Here is a 20,475-nt window from a genome sequence, read left to right as displayed (position 1 = left end):
CAAAGACTATTTTATAGCGTTGGCAAGCGATATCGGTTCTAGACCAAGATTTATAATGAAATGAGCAATGTTAAAAGCAGAATTCGAAATTTTTAAATGAAAGTAACATCATTCACATTCAGTTTTGGACAAACGTTTGCGCGTGTTTTTTATGAAAATTCTTCCCACTGTAAATACCAAATCGCATTGGACATCTATAACGTTAATCTTTCGGAGCAGGATCAGACGGAAAGTATCAAAATGTAACTTCAACTTTTCAAAGACATCTAAACCTTCAGCTCTTTAAATCATCGCCTCTGTTGAAAAAGCTTTTAATTTCTCTAAACTTTCACAGAATACAATCCGCTCCTTAATTACTTATAACATCAATTTTAATAACAAATAGTTTGTTTCGAATCTTAAACAAAAGGAAAGAGAGGGCTTACGTGAAATTCGTTCTTATCCTAACATTACAATTTCAGAAGTTGATAAGGGCGGACAGGTCATTGTTACAGACAAACTTAAGCAAGTTTTTGGTGGAAATGCTGTAACCCCGCGAAATTATAAATTATTACAACAAAATTAAATTTAAGCATAACGTTACAATTAATAGTAAGAAAAAAGATATTTCTGTTATGTAAAGTATGGACGGACACTACGCGAGAGAAGCGGTGTAACACCAGGATCTAAGATCTTACCTTCTATCGAATAACTTAAGTTTATTGAATAACTACTTCAAAATAACTAGACACAGATACTTAATTAATTATGTAAAATTCAGTATGTGTTTGATTAAATTAATAATTCTTAATCTTATTTTTGTAAATTAGTACGCATGAATTATGACACCACGGTTAAAATTGTTCTATTAAGAACATGTAGTGAATTTGAGTTTCAGAAAGCAGCGCCTCGTTTTACTCTGTATCACGTGAAGAACATCAGTAAAACAAAAAGACGAAAGTAAAAGTCAAGTGGCCGCCATCAGTCGACGAAAAAGGTGAGTGTCTGGTCGAAGGTCCAAATCAGTGAACTGAAGAATCTAGTATAAGTAAAAAATGTTAAGGATGGAGAATGTCAGATGGATATTTGTGTTTTTCTCTGGGAAATGGAGAACATCTAAGAAAGTTGATGCAGTTGTTAGGATGAGTGAGAACTGAATAGAAGAAATTTCTGGTAAGTTTTTTAATATAATCTTGAATTGTATCTACTTTGAGATCACGGTGGATATACGAATTTGGAATGAACCATGGCGCGTTGATAATCTCTCTGAGTGCTTTGCTTTGAAGAACTTGGATGTGTTGAAGGTGAGTTTTGGCAGCGTGGCCCCAAACTGGACTAGCATAGAGTAATGCTGGTCGAATTATAGATAAGAGGAGTTTATTAGAAGCGGATATATGACTTCTGCTAAGAAGTGGGCGCATAGTTGCAAGCCTGATATTGATTTTTTTTTCACAGTTTCCCTGCTATGTTTCTGAAAAGTCAATTTTTTTTATCAAGAATGACTCCTAGATATTTAACTTCGCTAACCCAGTCAATTTCTTCATCAAACAGAAGAGGTTCAAGTGGAGTGAAATTTGTTTGGCCTTTGCGAAAAATTATTGCTTTTGATTTTTCGCCTGCAATCCTCCATAGAGTGAGCCAATTTTCTAGATGATTGCTGCGGTAATATTGAAGAAGGAGCTGGATATCAGTAACAGTAGAAGCTTGGGTCATGAATTGTTCTGCCCTGCACCTGTTTCCTTAGCTCTACAACCATCTTTCTGACAGGTGGCGCCATCTCTTGGGTGTAACTAAAAATGCCATAGTTTCCTACTTAGGAAGAGCATCGTATCTTTGGTCCAATACTCAATTTCCATATTTTCTTCTTTATTCTAATACAATATGCACTCTGTAAAAAATTCTTTTGAAGTCGTCCATAAGATATTTCTCCCATGTGCTCCATTATAGTTTCTTTTGTTATCAAATCACTTCCAGTCGAAGGAAGACTAAAATGTCTCGAAACTAGACTTCAAGAATTCCATTTTAGACATACAGAAACTGAAGAGTTAATTTCTCTTACTAAAGTGACTTTCTCTTACTTTCTAAAGTGAGTCAAGCGCACTTTGTTTTCCAAAATGAAAATTATCCCCAAATTGAAAGATTAGTTATGGGCAATCGCCTCAGTCCTGTTCTTGCTAACTTTCACTATTTTGACATGCACTATTTTGATGTCAAATTGTTTGAAAAACTATATATTCGCCTCTGCTTTCGCTATGCAGACGGCACTTTCGCTCTTTTAAATGGCAATAAAAAAAATAAAAAAAAATAAAAAAAAGATTTTTTCCAGGATTTTACCTATTATAAATTCAATTGATCCAACCACCCAGTTCACTTTTGAAACTAAATCTGACAATACCCTTCCTTGATATTCTTATGATCTGCAATGATCTGGTTTCAGTACTGCTGTTTACCGTAAACCATTTTCTGTTTGTTTGCCTCTTTATGCTAAGTGATGTATCTCGGTTTAAACAAAAAGTGACTTCTTTTTACTATTATGTATTTCGCGTTCTCAGAGTTTGTTCCTCATAACCTTTGGTTGCTAATTAACTTAATTATTTGAGATCAGTTGCCATTGACTCAGGATTGTCTACCGTGGTCATTGATGATGTCTTTAAAAAGTTTTCATGTTGCCATCAATGAAGGTATTTAACTGTTAATAATACGAGCATTAATATCCTTGTCGTGCTTCTATTTCCTTCTTAACTCAGTTACAAAATTGCATGGATGTTCTAGAAGTTCAATCGTCAAGTCATTTTCTCGTCTATCAATAAAATCCATGATTCGTTTTTTAAAGACTTTGTTTCTAACATTAACTCTTAGGAATTTATATAGCACATCTATGACTGTGGTTTGAGATATACAAATTAAACTAAAACAGTTATACATAAAGGAAAACAAATTTTATGTCCGAAAAAGCGAAATTAACAGGTCCTCGATAGCTAATCGTAATTGGATATTTAGACAATTTTGACTTCAGGTCTGCAGAAATTATTGGATTTTTCTTGAAGATTTTTATATTCACAAAAATTTATTTTGTTTAGTAAATGACTTATTCTGATTTAGCCCTTCTTGAAACTTTTAAAATTCTATTAACTTAATTTTTCAATTTCGCTACTATTTTTTCTAATAGATGGCACTACCTTCTCATTCGCATTACTCCTGTTGAGGAGAAATACAACCATGGTTTTCTCTTCATTTTAGATTTCTTTGCTCCTTATGAAGAGGGACCTGTACCTGTTTGCCGTCGAAATCCATGGTCTTGGCTAAAGTCCTCTCTAAACACCGGGTCGAGGCTTTGCTAATTTTATGTTTTACTTAGGTATGTTTCTCTTCTGTCTTGGCTGATTAAGATTATTTTAGTATATAATTTATTCTTTCTTGACTTTCCTAAATAGTATTTATAATATTACTAACTTTGTTTGTGCTGAAAATAATTTCAGAATAATGTAAACAAATTGCAATATTTTTTCATTTACATTTAGTTTACATTTTCACAAAAAGACTGTTTGGTAAACTTTAAGCTTATCACATTTGTATAAGATAGGGGCGTAGCTATAGGGCGCAGCATCCAGTGAACGAAAAACTGATGTTAGGAATTTTTAGAATGAAATATTCTACACTCCTGGCAAACAAGAGGGGCGTGAGATCTTGAATTGTCCCCGGGCGCTAAAAACACTAAACACTAGGTACAGCTCTGGTATAAGCTAAATATCCAAAATAATGTACTTAATACTCTGATCCATCAGACATAAAATCCTAATCCCCCCCCCGATTGGTATCTTTTACCCAACAGTCATTGCTACAAAATGAAGCATGAAACTGCAGCTTCAATTATTTAAACAAACACATAAACAAAATTTGTACAGGTTTTGAGACTACAGCGGTTAGAACAGTAACTCGAATCTGCATTTCTGGATACGGGTCTCAGAAACTGCACAACTTTTGATAGACAAGCAATACTTCTTTACTGAGTCTGCTGTTGCATTTTGCCAGGGGCGAGCCAAGATTTGCCACAATCAGTGCACATAATAAACATTTGTTTTATTAATTTTATGTTACAATAATCAATGAACTGTTTGCAGGAAATATTAACCAACAGCAAACTTCTGTGTCCTGAATTTATGTGATCAGGAGGATCCATTGTGCTTTCACACCATTTTGTCTCGTTTCATTTTTTGTTCACCATCTCATCTGTTTTTACTAGATGTGAATAAAAATTATCTTACGCTCTACAGTTATTTCCGGCTAAGGCTGTCTCAGACAGCTTCCAGCACCATAGTTCTCCACCTATTGACACCAACGTTCTTTAGCTACTTTTCTACATTTCCTAGCCGCCTCGTTTGTAGTCTATCTCTCTTCATCTTTCGCTCTGGTTTTTCGAATGTCCATTTCTACACTGGATTTTCCTCTCTATACATGTATATATGGTCTAGTCATCTTAGTTGAGAGGCTTTAATTAATTTTATTATATTTGGTTAAAAATTACCTTCATCTGTTTTTATTCCAGAGACCAGTTCTTCAGAAGAATCAACCCAACTTTTTGCCTTAGGCATTTAAAATACCTCTTTTAGGGCATAATCTTTTGTAAACCCGGTGCCTCATACAAGACTGTTCCCATGAAATTAAAAACAATACTGATTTCCATTGAAACCTGAGAAACTGTAGCATATTAGGTTTCCATAAATTGTCATCCTAGCTTTCCTACATATTCCATTGTGGCTCCCATCTATACCGTGACCTTATCTGCATCAACTTTGAACAATACTCTCTCCTGACAGCCTAGCTCGAAACAGAACAGAAACATACCAAAGTGAAGCGTAAAATTAGCAAAGCAACAACTTCATGTTGGGCGTAGATTTAGTCAAGAACTCGATCAATTTCGAGGTCAAACAGGTACAGGTCCCTCTTCATCAGAGGCAAAGAAGTCTCGATTATTTCAAAGCAGTCTTCCAGATTTCTTTGTTCCTGATGAAGAGAGGCCTATACATTTTGCCCTCGAAATGGATTCAAATATATACCAAATACAAGGTTGTTGCTTAGCTAATTTTAAATAGCTAGCTTTTGACAGTAGGATAGGAAGATGCATTACCATTACTGCCAGTGATACTGTCTGTCTGCGAGAAGAAGAGCTCCCGCCACAGTGTCTGGCGGGTGGCGGTCGCTATAGCAACAGTGCTAGTATATTTCAAATAGGGGCGAGCCAAGAGTTGCTTTATTGTTATTTTACTTTTGGTGACTGTTGGCTGAGGGGAAAAGAAATATCATTCGTCTTCAAGACACCCCTACGGAAAATGGGTCAAGGCTCGTTTCTACGGCAACAGACAGCTGTAGACTAACTGGCGTGAGGTTTTCTTATGATAGACAGACTGTACATGCATTTGTTTTCATACTTGAAGAGGATGATAAATTCATTCTTTTGCAAGTCATAATCTCATAAATATTATAATTTAATTACGTTTAGAATTTATCAAAACCTGTGCGTATTAGCTAGCATGAGTCAGCCATATTGGGTTCAACAGAAGGTAAAAGCAATCTGCTGACCAAAATAGTTGTTTCCCGTACAGATTTTGATCATTGTATATCAATACACCAATATGGAGCTCAACAATATCATTTTACTATGTATACCTTGCACACACATTGTATATCAATACACCAATATGGAGCTCAACAATATCATTTTACTATGTATACCTTGCACACACATTGTATATCAATACACCAATATGGAGCTCAACAATATCATTTTACTATGTATACCTTGCACACACATTGTATATCAATACACCAATATGGAGCTCAACAATATCATTTTACTATGTATACCTTGCACACACATTGTATATCAATACACCAATATGGAGCTCAACAATATCATTTTACTATGTATACCTTGCACACACATTGTATATCAATACACCAATATGGAGCTCAACAATATCATTTTACTATGTATACCTTGCACACACATTGTATATCAATACACCAATATGGAGCTCAACAATATCATTTTACTATGTATACCTTGCACACACATTGTATATCAATACACCAATATGGAGCTCAACAATATCATTTTACTATGTATACCTTGCACACACATTGTATATCAATACACCAATATGGAGCTCAACAATATCATTTTACTATGTATACCTTGCACACACATTGTATATCAATACACCAATATGGAGCTCAACAATATCATTTTACTATGTATACCTTGCACACACATTGTATATCAATACACCAATATGGAGCTCAACAATATCATTTTACTATGTATACCTTGCACACACATTGTATATCAATACACCAATATGGAGCTCAACAATATCATTTTACTATGTATACCTTGCACACACATTGTATATCAATACACCAATATGGAGCTCAACAATATCATTTTACTATGTATACCTTGCACACACATTGTATATCAATACACCAATATGGAGCTCAACAATATCATTTTACTATGTATACCTTGCACACACATTGTATATCAATACACCAATATGGAGCTCAACAATATCATTTTACTATGTATACCTTGCACACACATTGTATATCAATACACCAATATGGAGCTCAACAATATCATTTTACTATGTACACCTTGCACACACATTGTATATCAATACACCAATATGGAGCTCAACAATATCATTTTACTATGTACACCTTGCACACACATTGTATATCAATACACCAATATGGAGCTCAACAATATCATTTTACTATGTACACCTTGCACACACATTGTATATCAATACACCAATATGGAGCTCAACAATATCATTTTACTATGTATACCTTGCACACACATTGTATATCAATACACCAATATGGAGCTCAACAATATCATTTTACTATGTATACCTTGCACACACATTGTATATCAATACACCAATATGGAGCTCAACAATATCATTTTACTATGTATACCTTGCACACACATTGTATATCAATACACCAATATGGAGCTCAACAATATCATTTTACTATGTATACCTTGCACACACATTGTATATCAATACACCAATATGGAGCTCAACAATATCATTTTACTATGTATACCTTGCACACACATTGTATATCAATACACCAATATGGAGCTCAACAATATCATTTTACTATGTATACCTTGCACACGCATTGTATATCAATACACCAATATGGAGCTCAACAATATCATTTTACTATGTATACCTTGCACACGCATTGTATATCAATACACCAATATGGAGCTCAACAATATCATTTTACTATGTATACCTTGCACACGCATTGTATATCAATACACCAATATGGAGCTCAACAATATCATTTTACTATGTATACCTTGCACACGCATTGTATATCAATACACCAATATGGAGCTCAACAATATCATTTTACTATGTATACCTTGCACACACATTGTATATCAATACACCAATATGGAGCTCAACAATATCATTTTACTATGTATACCTTGCACACACATTGTATATCAATACACCAATATGGAGCTCAACAATATCATTTTACTATGTATACCTTGCACACACATTGTATATCAATACACCAATATGGAGCTCAACAATATCATTTTACTATGTATACCTTGCACACACATTGTATATCAATACACCAATATGGAGCTCAACAATATCATTTTACTATGTATACCTTGCACACACATTGTATATCAATACACCAATATGGAGCTCAACAATATCATTTTACTATGTATACCTTGCACACACATTGTATATCAATACACCAATATGGAGCTCAACAATATCATTTTACTATGTATACCTTGCACACACATTGTATATCAATACACCAATATGGAGCTCAACAATATCATTTTACTATGTATACCTTGCACACACATTGTATATCAATACACCAATATGGAGCTCAACAATATCATTTTACTATGTATACCTTGCACACACATTGTATATCAATACACCAATATGGAGCTCAACAATATCATTTTACTATGTATACCTTGCACACACATTGTATATCAATACACCAATATGGAGCTCAACAATATCATTTTACTATGTATACCTTGCACACACATTGTATATCAATACACCAATATGGAGCTCAACAATATCATTTTACTATGTATACCTTGCACACACATTGTATATCAATACACCAATATGGAGCTCAACAATATCATTTTACTATGTATACCTTGCACACACATTGTATATCAATACACCAATATGGAGCTCAACAATATCATTTTACTATGTATACCTTGCACACACATTGTATATCAATACACCAATATGGAGCTCAACAATATCATTTTACTATGTATACCTTGCACACACATTGTATATCAATACACCAATATGGAGCTCAACAATATCATTTTACTATGTATACCTTGCACACACATTGTATATCAATACACCAATATGGAGCTCAACAATATCATTTTACTATGTATACCTTGCACACACATTGTATATCAATACACCAATATGGAGCTCAACAATATCATTTTACTATGTATACCTTGCACACACAAGCAAAAAAATGGGACAGTTCTACATCCCCCGTTGTATTCGACCTAATCAGAGACTGTATCGAAGTTTAACTTGCGTTTTCCATGTTTCGAAAGCGCAACTTAGAATATATATTAGATTTATTAGATTTATATATAGCATTGTTCTAACATAGGTATTTTGACACTTTTTCTGAAATAAGATACCAATTTTTTTTCCCTATTTCGATTCTACGACTTAGATTATGCCGAAGTGCCAAATTTTGTAAGAATCGTACAAATAGTTTTAAAAAATTAGCTCTCAAAATTTCAGGTTTTCCATGTTAACTGAATTTGGTATATATTTATTAATATCTTTTTTTATTAAACTTATTTGATTCTTCCTTTCACATTTTGAAATTTAGGCTCATTCCAAATAAAATTCGCCCGTTTTTATGATTTATTTTTAAATTTGTATTTTAAGTAATTTTTATAAATTTTTCGAAAACTATCTTCTTGAAGCAGACGTATCTCTAAGCATACCTTCAAAAAATTAGTTTTTTATTCAAAATTTCCTAAGATATATGTTAATTTACATATTGGCACGTTTTGAAATTTGAAGTATTTCTTATAGGCGATGATAACGCCATATATAATTTACGCACTTTGTTAAAATTATTTTAAAGTAATGAATGATGACCTTATTTCCCCTTGAGTGCAGTGAAAAAAAAGGGAAGGAAAATAGGTTGCTATAAATTAAGAAGTTCGCCAAGTGAAATATTCTTGGCTCAGACTGAAGAAAATGCTCCAAAATAAATTTTTAAATTTCTTCACTTCTCAACAAAATTTACAAAATTTAATATCTAGGCATAATTTGAGCCGTAGATTCAAAATGTGGAAAAATATTGGCATGTTATTTCAGAAAAAGTTCAATTTTGTGACAAAATACCTATGTTAGAACAATGCTTTATGTATAAATCTAATATATAGTATATCCTAAGTCACACTTTGGAGACATAGAAAACGAAAGTTAAATTTCGACAATCGGTCCAGTAGAACGAGACATATAGAAATGTCCCCTCCCCTCTTATATACTCCTCGCCAAGTTACCATAATCCAAAGATCAACCGCTAAGTCTGTCCTTGTTGCCTGTTGCTAAGTGCATCAATAAAACTGATGCTTCTTGATATTTTGTCTTTGACACAGGTGGTGAAGCTGCCATGTCATCAAGATTTTCACCCAATATGCCTAGAGTTTTGACAGGTTTACATTCATTCATTTCAAAGTTTTTTAAGATTTTAGTTGTACAGTTTTCTTGACTGAGTATGTTTTCCAGATTCTATTCCTAAAAATTTGTGTATTTTAGTGACTTCTCGTGATGTAAATGATGTAGATAGTTGAGAGATGATGTCATTTATCTCAGAATTTGAATTTCAAATCACCATTAAGTCATCCATATATACTGCTATGATAAGATAGTTGATCTTATGTTTATAAATATAAACACATGGATCTGACTTTAGTCTAGTTAAATTCCTTTCCTTAAGGAACGTTACATAACTCATCGTACCAGCATTTTCCTGATTGTAGTAATTCATATATACTTTTGTTAAGAAGATATACTTTGTTGGGATCTGATATAAATCCAGGTGGTTGTTCCATGTAAATTGGTTTATCCAAGTTCCATTTAAATATGCAGTTTTTGCATCGAAAAATCTTATTTTGTAATTTTTCTAAACTGCAATCGATAACAATGATCTAAAGGTTGCAAGTCTCATTACTGGACTAAATCCATCTTCATAATCAATTCCTTTTCTTTGATTAAATTCAATTGCTACTAGTCTTGCTTTGTAAATTGTTTCTAAATTACCCTTTTTGAGAATATCCAGCGGTTTTTAATAATAACTTTCTTATCGATGGGTCTTTCAACTAATCCCCAGAGTTCATTAGCCTTGGGCTTTTTTACAAAATTTTAAACAACATTAAAATGTTTATACCTTCAAAATAAAAAATTCTTAGAACTAACATTTGTCAACATTTTTTATGTGTATACTATGTGTTTTTGCCAATAAAGTCTGCTTGGCGAGATTTGCACTGGCGAAACGGAAAAGTATCCTCAGTTCTTCTATCACTGCATGTACCCAGAATTCACTTTCAGCAAATTCTACAGCTAAATCATACGTCTTAGGTAATTCTTCATTTCTATTGTATACTACATAATCTTTTAATTTTTGGGGGGGCTTCGTCGCTCTCGCTGGTCTTTTCTGTACAGAATTTTCATTACTATCATTTCCAGGTTCTTCATTTATTTGTGGATACTCTGTTGTCTTTTCCAATGAATTGTTTTATTGTTTTTGTGTTGTTCATCATTTGTGTTTGATGGTAAAATTTTCTCAGCTTCTTCATCTGTTGTATTATCATCTGTATGGTATCTGTCAGATATTTTTGAATTGTTTACACTGCTATTAGTTTGTTCCTTGTAAAAAATAATAAATTCTTGTAATATTTGATTTTTTATCGAATTTTAAATATTTTCCTTTTATTAAAGGTGATCCAAGTTTCTGCTCATTAAATTTTACATCTCTCACTTCTTGAATTTTATTTAGTTCAGGAATATAAATTTTGTTTGCTTTTCTCTTCATGCCTATCATAATTCCTTTTTGAGCTTTTAGATCCATCTTTCTACATTTTTTTTGTCTTATATGAACATATGCTTTCACATCCAAATCTTTTAAGATAAGTAATGTTAGGCTTGCGTCCTTTATATATTTCATATGGTGTAAACCTTTTATCATTTTTGTGACTCCTGTTATTCCCATGTACAGCTACTTTAACGCTTTCAGACCGAAATTTTATCGGTAATTCTGCATCAATTAACATAGTTCTAGCAGATTCGATTATAGTATGATTAAAACGTTCAGCTTTTCCATTACTTTCCGGAGTATAAGGGGTTGTAAGTTCATGTTTAATCACCATTTTTTCAAAAAATTCTCTTATACTTTTAGCTAAAAATTCACTACCATTATCATTACAAATTCTTTTTAGTTTCTTTTCTGCTTGTCTTTCTTCTTGTCTTCTTGATTAGAGCTTCTGAAGTTTCACTCTTCTTCTCAATTGTTATCACAAATATGAAATTACTGTAATCATTTATTACTGTTAAAAAATAACAACTTCCATATATCGATTTCTCAATTGATCCAATCAATGTATATGCCATAATTCTAAAATATCTTAAGATTGCTTAAATTTCACACTTTTATAAGATGTTCGTGTCATTTTTCCTAATGTACAAGGTTCACAATTGTTTTGAGAAATTTTTACATTTTCTAATCCAATGACCAACGAATTTTTTTTTTCATTTCTATCAGCCTTTGATAATTTATGTGACTTAGTCTCTGATGCCATAGTACACCATTAATATTATTAATTTAAGCTTCTTCAACTATATTTCCTTCAACTTCAAATTTATTTCCATTTCTGTTAACTATATATAGAATGCTTCCATGTTTCTTGATCACTTCTGCTTTAGTTTTAATAAAAATTACTTTTAAATCATGATCTACAATTTTTGATACTGATAGCAGATTTTCACTTAACTTAGGTACTTGCAGAATATTTTCTACTCTCAAGATGTTCTCATTTCTATCAGTTTGCATTTTAATGTTACCAACTGATTTGATCACACCTTTTTCAGCTGTCATTATTTGTCGTTCTTCATCTTTAAAATTAGTAAATATTTCTTTGCTAGTTGCCATGTGAGATGTGGCTCCTGAATTTATTTAATTTTTCTATTCTTTTGTTCATCAATTTCATTCTTTCCATCATTTCTATCCTGATTAAGACATGTGTTTTCTATTTTCTTAGATACTTCAGATAAGCATGTTGCCGATTCATATTCTGTTTCCTTCAATAAGTTTTATTTGTTAAATTTCTCTGCTTTCGATGCTCTTGTTTCGTTTTCATTTTACTAGTCAGTTGATTTGTTGTCGAATTTTCCACAGCTAAAACACTTTATATTATAGTACAAAGTCCGAAATCCTCATCAGGACTTCGGCGATTCCGGATTTAAGATTTTTCCTGATATCAGTTTCAATCTAGTAATATGGCATGTAGAAATTATAAAATTAAAAATATGAAATCGTGATTTATGAAATAATGAAGTATTTATGATCTAAAGGGTATCAAAATTCACACACACACAAAAAAAGGCTTGAAATTTATTTTTTTTTTACCTTATTGAACATTTCTTTTAATGTAAGTTGTTTAAGTTGCTTCATTTTTTATACTAATACTTTCCCATTAATTCTGTAGTCGGACATAATCTCTTGTTTAGTTACATTGCTGAAGTCCTGTAACTGCTGTTTCGAAAATTCCTACTAACTTGTCAATCGAAATTTTCTCGTTTTCAGTAACTTCTCTGTCACTTTCTTCACCATCGGCAGTGGTGGAAGCATTGTCATCACAATGAAAAACTTCTTTGATATCATCTTCATTTATTACCGCTTCTCCACATTTCTTTACAAAATTCGTTATTTGGAAAATTTCACCTTTGTTTTGCGATATCCGAAAACCTTTAAAATTCATGGCTATCATCATCAAATTTAGCTATCCTTCACTATACATATTTGGCTATGCATTATGAGCTTGGCGATTAACGACAAGTTGTTCCCTTAAATTTTGTCTTGCTTCTATCGCGCACTGAGACAATTAAGTCTGAAATGTATTAGTTATTTATTATACTTATGATTATTTCTTGCACATGCTTAAGACTTATCAGAGTTCTGAATAAATAAATTCCCACATATACTTAAGCCTTATTGAGGGCCAGTGCTAGATAGCTTATCGCCTGATGCAGTGTCTGTGGGTCCTAAATTCTGCGACTCGGTACGGCCATACGAGCCCTGGTGCTGGTTCTGGGTTTATGTGAGCAAATAAACCCAGAACTAATCAGTTATTCTTAAATCATATAGCCCTAAATGTAATCTTTGGGTCTATGAGTATCATTAACAAAATCTGTTTTTAGCATATGGAAAGAAATGTTTAGTAAATTTTTCATCGTCAACAAATTTTAGAGCATTTAACTTAAATCTGTAATCATCGCCAAGCGTAATGTCAACATAAAAGTTTACTATACTCGTTTATTATTCAATTACTAACATAAAAAAATTGTTTAGGCATTGCTACATGTTACTCAAGTTTTTCATGTTTTGATAAACATGCAGTGATGAAAGGAAAGTATAATAAATAATGATTCACCAGGTTGGCGTCAGATCAGCCATGTATCTATGTGGAATGTTTCGGTTTGAGATGTGTGCCAAGTAGATACACAGCAACAGAGCCAAATTACTGACCATACAAATTTATGCTAAAATGATTGTTTCTTCAATAACAAGGTATTTTATTTAGTGTTGAAGTGAAATTAAGAATTGGGACTCTCCAGATTTTTTATAATGCGTAGGGGGGTAATCAAACGCACATGCTTAAAGCCTACGAGAAAAACTATGTTGGTGGTTCGAGGTTCGGATTTTAGATCATTCCGAATAATGGACGTCCAGATTTCGGACTTTGTACTGTACAATTATTCTGACATGCTTTTATTATTTGTCCTAATTTTCCACAATTAAACATCTTCTTTCATATTTCGATTTTATCCAGTTTTCTTTTGCATTAGAACTTACTTCTATTTCTTTTAAAGCTTGTCTAATTGAAGCTATATCTTTCTCTTTATTGCTTTTAATGATTTTAACATTAAATTCAAATTCCTTTCTAAGTCCTTCTAGTATGAAGTAAATTAATTCTTTATCTCCCCAACTTGAATACTTTTACTTTTCAGAATTACAGCTCTATTCATGTAATATACAAATTTATTTTGACTCATTTTAGATTGAGCTAATTCTATTCTACATTTGATTTGAATATCTTCTGTTCTTGCTGCTATTTCATTTTTTATTTTCTCCCATAACTTCTTTACGTTCTTTTCATTCGCATATTTTAATTCTTGTGAAGCTGCCATATTTTGATTCATTACATTTCTTTCTATGGCATTATTATCATCCCATAGTTCCCAAGATTTTATTTCACTTTCGAAATTAACATCATCCCTTTTATATGGTTTTGGTGGTTCATCAACTTCTATTAAACTTCTTCATATTTTCAAATTACTTAATTCACTTTTGATTCTATTTGCCCATATAAGGTAATTATCATAAGTTAATTTTTCTATGTGAGTGAAATTTATCATATATGCCATATTTTCTAATTTATGTTCATTAATTATAAGTCAAATATATCTCTTGGAGAAATTAGCAATGTTGTTCTATATGAATGTTCATCAGCAGAGGGGACAACCATGCTCTGCTACCAAATGTTGATTAGGGGTAGGCATATAAACTACATTCTCTAAAAATTATATCTACTTCTAATAAAGAAACACCTTATAGTAATATATAAAAAGAAAACTTTATTAAATAATAAGATTAATCATAACAAGCCTTACCACATTCTACACAAACTATAACAACCTCTCTAGATGCCAGATACATTTTAACAAATTCTTATAATTTAAGAAAACATCAATGTTGCCAAAATAATAAAACTTAAAATTATACTTTATAAACAGATACTATCCTTTATACCCATTAATATAAAAATAATCACAATTTGACTCTCTAAAATAATTGATATCTTGTTTTTTGCATTTATTGGCATTATTTTTATTGCATTAATGTAACTAATTGCAGAATTTGTAACAATAGAATACCTATTAATTTAGAGCGTCAATTTCCAATGGCAGATTATGAACAGTTACAGGGAAAATAAAAGAAAAAAGAACATATCTCTTGCCTCCCAGTAACGCTCGGCGAGAGAAGTCTTGCGCAGAGCAGGACAGTGGGGTAGATGTGCGGCATCCATCACCTCTCCAGAGCTGCACAGAGTGCATATCGGAGAAGGAACAATTTGGAATCTATGAAGATGATGTTGTAGGCAGTCATGTCTGGTGGCAAGGCGGAATTCACCGACCGCTCTACGCCTTGAGCCACTACACAAATTCGAGATAGCATTCTTCCAAGACTTGTGAGAACCACGATGATAGAGATCTTCCCGAGCACGTACTTTGATATATCTTTTAATAAGGTCCCTAACAGTATGGAAAGGCAAAGGACGAGAAATATTCTGCATGACTAAAGCACCCTTTTTTGCCAAGAAGTCGGCTTTCTCGTTAAGTGGAATCCCACAATGGGCAGGAACCCACTGGAGAACAATAGTTTTCTCAAGTGAAGCTAGGTTTTGCAGATAAAGTTGACAATCCAATATGTCCTGTGATATGGGATTTTTATCTGAAATGATAGCCAACAGAGCAGCTCGGGAATCACTGAGTATAACAGCTCTTGAGAATTTTTCCAAGTGGCATGGTACCTGGTACAGAGCTGTGCGAATCGCAGCAATTTCACCGTCAAATGCAGAACCTTGGCCCACAGTGATGTAGAAAGAGAAAATTTCGGAGAAAACTCCGGAGAAACCTGCAATAGGGCCATCAGACAGGAGGGATCCATCAGTGAAGATCCGAAGCCACTCTGGCTCAGGGTAAAAATTATTTAATACATTGAAAGCGAGGGCTCTTAAAATAGACGGATCCGTATTACGTTTCGTTACTTTTTGACCCAGGTCAAGATTAATCCAGAAAGATTTCAAATTTATTGGATTTTGTAGTGGAACAAGTAATTCTGGTTCATTCATTAAACCAAGTGAATTTCTTAACTGAAAAACTCTCTGTAGAAAGCCCATCTGGGTCTTTAGATTCCTAGTCAGATCTTGATTGACTTCATTCCAAAGTGAAAGACATCCAGGAACTCTAATGATCTTTCCCCAGAGAATTAAGGCCCTCTCTTGGATTATGGTTCTTAAGGGTTTATCATCAGTTAACATAAACATGGCGTCGATCGGGGTGGTCTTCACGGCACCAGGAACAATACGTAAGCACTGATTTTGGATTTTTTCTAGAGTACATTTTCTACAACCACAACAAGTGGTTCACAGCAATAAGTCAGAAGGGGGTCTCACAAAATCAGTGTTATATTTGCAAATTTTCACAGGACTAGTTTCGATGGTTTTACCGAAACATTATCCTCAGCTGCCAAAGTGCAAATGAATGTGATAAGATAAGAAAGGCTGGACAAAAGTTAAGCTACTGGCGCCATCTATTGATGAAACGAGAACTAAAACATAATTTCCTTAAAAGGCAAAGATGGATTGGAATTAGGGTCGTTAACTAGAACAGTAAGATTTTTTTTAACATGAAGCACCTCAAAAAAATCTAATTCACCAATGGAATTTTTGAATAATTGTAGCTGAAGAAAAATTGAAAATGCGATTTTTGGACCATCAAATGCTGGGCAATAAAGGACTTCCGTATTTCCTTTTTTCTAACCTATGCCTGATATTCCTTAAGGTGAAATTTTAAGACTGTCTTAGTCAATGTAAATTAAACCAAACTGACAAGGAATCCTGTAAATAACCCAGGATTTCATATCTGGAATGGGGGTCCTTGAGCATGGAACTCAGAATTTTATTAATAGGAGAATAAACAATTCTAAAGTTAAATCTCTGGAAAATATGTCCAAGTTTATAGGTAATTGATGGAAAGAAAGGAATGAGAGCAGAATTCTTATAATCTCCTAAAATAAAAGTGCCTTTTGGTGTCGTGATGAGAATTTTTTAACTGCTTGATTAATAATGTTGGGTGAAAAGCACCTGTCAATAGCTACTACTGCTTTTAAATAATTTAGTTCTTGATCAAGAGCCAATTTGGATGCAGAAACTTGAAGTGCACGGAAAACATAGGAATAAAAGGAAGCTAACTTTTGTTTAGTCGGATGACATGATTTGAAGTGTGATGGAAGGCAAACTAATGAAGGATTATAGTAAACTGTAGTACTGAAGTTGGATATGTTATGTATGTTACGTGTTAAGTGTCGAGGAAAGGAAGAGAATTGCATGTCTCAAGTTCAAAAGTGAATTGAATAGCAGGATCAATGGAATTCATTGTTGAAAGAATTTTACTTAAATCATCTTTATTACCATCAAACAGGGTAAAAGTATTGTCTGCATAGCAAAACCATATGGGGAAGTTTAAAGTTTCAAATAATTTTGATTCATAATAATGCATGTAGATATCAGCCAGGATGGGATTGAAGGGGCTTCCCATGGCTAATCCCTCAGTTTGCTTTTAATACTTATTTTGGAAAACAAAATGTGTTTGTTTCAAACAGAGTGAGGGAAATTAGCTCATCAATTTCGTTGCAAGAGAAATTAAATTCACAAAGTCCGGTTTCTAGACATCTTAATGCATCCTCCATTGGAACATTAGTGAATAATGATTTAACATCAAAAGAAACCATGAGTAAATTTCTAAAAGAAATGCTTTTAACTTTTTTTTAAACTTTCTGTTCTAGTTAATGACCTTAATTCCAACCCATCTTTGCCTCTAAGGAAATTATGTTTTAGTTCTTGTTTCATCATAGATGGCACCAGTAGCTTAACACTTGTCCAGACTTTCTTATCTTATCTAATCACTATACCTTATCTCATTCATTTGCGCTTTGGCAGCTGAGGATGATGGTTCGGTAAAACTATCGAAACTAGTCCTGCGAAAATTTGCAAATATAATGCTGGTTTTTGTTGTTTTAATTCTAAATTAATACTTGTTAGGTGTGTTATTTTATCTTAACAGAATAGCTAACAAATCAAATGGGAATTTTTTTCTTAAAAATTCACTTTTAAATATTTCATTAATATCCATATCAAAAACTCTTTTTTTTATATATAAAATATAGGTAGCAATGAAGTTTTTTGTGTGACTTCGCAGCATTTTCTAAACAGAGTTGAATTAACAGGTCAAACATAACTGGGCTGAGTGCAGAAGAAATATGTCAGTTTTGTAAATGAACTTCTGGTGTTGCTGATTTTGTGTTAAAGATTGCCATACTGAGGATATGAAAATGTCTCAACTTTATTAAAATTAAATTCTTTTAAAAACTATCTTTTACAAAATGAAAATAATTTGTGAGCTATATTTTGCTTTTTACATTGCAGAACAGTGAATAGTGATGCATCAAATGAAGAAACCGATGCAGAAAATATGGATGGAAGTAGTTCATTCCATAATTCAAGTACAGAAACAAATGAATTTCAGAATTTCAGTTCTGATATGGCAACGGATGAGGAAAATGAGTTTGTTGCTACTAGAGTAGAGTGTCTCACAAAAATGACTAAAAGGACACGAGAGGACTTAAACTGCAGAACTGATTTGTCTTACACTACAACGGCTGAAAGAGATGTGACAGATGAATTCCTACAACTTACGAAAAGCACATCATCTGTGCTTTCTGAAAAAGAAGAAGATTCTGATAAAAAATTTTTACTAAGTTTATTGCCAGATTTTAAAAAATTAAATCGAGAAAAAAAACATAAAGCTAAAATAGAAATTCTCAACTTATTACATGAGTTGGGAGAATAAATGACATAGCTTCAACTTTCATGCTTATTAGCTTCATTTTTTTATTTACTACACAAACGTTTGCAAACAGAAAGTGTCTATTTTTTAATACAGAATATTACCAATATATGCAATACACATAAAATTACCTTAAAAATAATAGACAACATAATATATAAATTTATATACAAAAAGTAAAACGGAAAAACAGCATAAATTTGTTTTGCTGGGGAAGAGCTCCTTCTTCATTAAAATAGTTCATAAATTTTTCTCAAATGGCAGCTGCACATTCGGAAACATTATTGGCACCTTGGACGACTAACTCATTGTAACTGGCACTCATCTTGCTGCCACATACCTTCTTGAACAGATTCATGCTTACAGTATTCAAATATTTGTTTATGTTCAAAAATGGAATCAGCATATCCAAATGGGCAGTACCTCTTAGCAGCTTTACATTTTTCATGAGAAAATTATGCAAGCAAACACAGTTATATCTGCTTTGTCTGGCTGAATGTTGAGAGTGTTTCAAAGTACTCTCCATCGAGATGTCAAAACTTCGAAAGCATTCTCAATGCATCTCCATGCCTTTGTCAGATGATAATTAAATATGCTTTTGTTCTGAAGAAGTTTCCCTGAAAATGGCCACAACATATTTGTTTTCAAAGGAAATGCTTCGCCTCCAATGAAAGCAAATGGCAAAACCTTGTTACTACCAGGATGCAATGTTGGTGGAGGTAAAAAATCCAAGTTTGCAACTTCCGACCTGATGAAGAAGTTGCAAAAACTCCGCTATCACTAATTCATCCCAAATTCCCAATGTCCATATACAAAAATCTGTAATGAGCATCAGATGCAGTCATTAAAACAATGCTGTGGAATCCTTTATAACTTATATATGAGGATCCTGCATTTGGTGATTCTTGTATAGCAGTGTGTTTCTCTATACAGAAAGGAAAAAATAAAAACACTATCAATGAAAAATAGGTTATACAATTTCATCATTCACGAATCTTTGTGAATATGTACTACATACATGATAAATTACAATAACAGTTATTTTGCTCATAACTCAAATTTCATTTAAAAAAAACTCTACATTTTGTCACTTATGGTGTTAAACTAGAATGCTAAATATCATTATTTGTAATGTCGTAGATATATTCAAAAGCATTTAATTTAATAATAAACTGCAAAGGTCAATACTTTATTTCAAAAATAAAAGTATGGCTACTAACCATCAACTGCACCAACACTTGAAAATTGCAGTGGTAAGAAAAACTATCAACTTCGATTTATTGGTTTGATGAATGTATTTCAGGCAATCGCAATGGGCCTAAAGTCTCACAAATTGCTTGAAAAGTCTCATGTATAATGATGCATACTGCTGATTTCCTGATTCTGAAGCTAAAGGAAAGATCTGCATATGTTCCACCAATGGCTGAAAACTTTAAAATTTAAA

The 20,475-nt window shown here is 32.8% G+C and overlaps 1 protein-coding gene across 2 annotated transcripts; it reads left to right on the top strand.

The window, feature by feature from the left end:
* The first annotated feature begins 945 nt into the window (after positions 1-945).
* On the top strand, positions 946-19,053 carry LOC146998184 (uncharacterized). Of its 2 annotated transcripts, XM_085813581.1 has the most exons (3): positions 946-1,152; positions 3,220-3,337; positions 18,611-19,053. In XM_085813581.1, the coding sequence occupies exon 3, from the start codon at positions 18,657-18,659 to the stop codon at positions 19,032-19,034; it is 378 nt and encodes a 125-aa protein (XP_085669707.1). In that variant the 5' UTR covers positions 946-1,152; positions 3,220-3,337; positions 18,611-18,656; the 3' UTR covers positions 19,035-19,053. The 2 variants fall into 2 exon arrangements, with proteins under 2 accessions (XP_085669707.1, XP_085669708.1); XM_085813582.1 differs by lacking the exon at positions 3,220-3,337.
* The last annotated feature ends 1,422 nt before the right edge of the window (positions 19,054-20,475 follow it).

The sequence above is a fragment of the Stegodyphus dumicola genome, chromosome 3 (genome assembly GCF_044657685.1).
Source record: "Stegodyphus dumicola isolate Sdum_Otavi_A_Nest chromosome 3, ASM4465768v1".
NCBI lineage: Eukaryota > Metazoa > Arthropoda > Arachnida > Araneae > Eresidae > Stegodyphus > Stegodyphus dumicola.
This window is presented reverse-complemented; position numbering and strand designations above follow the sequence as displayed.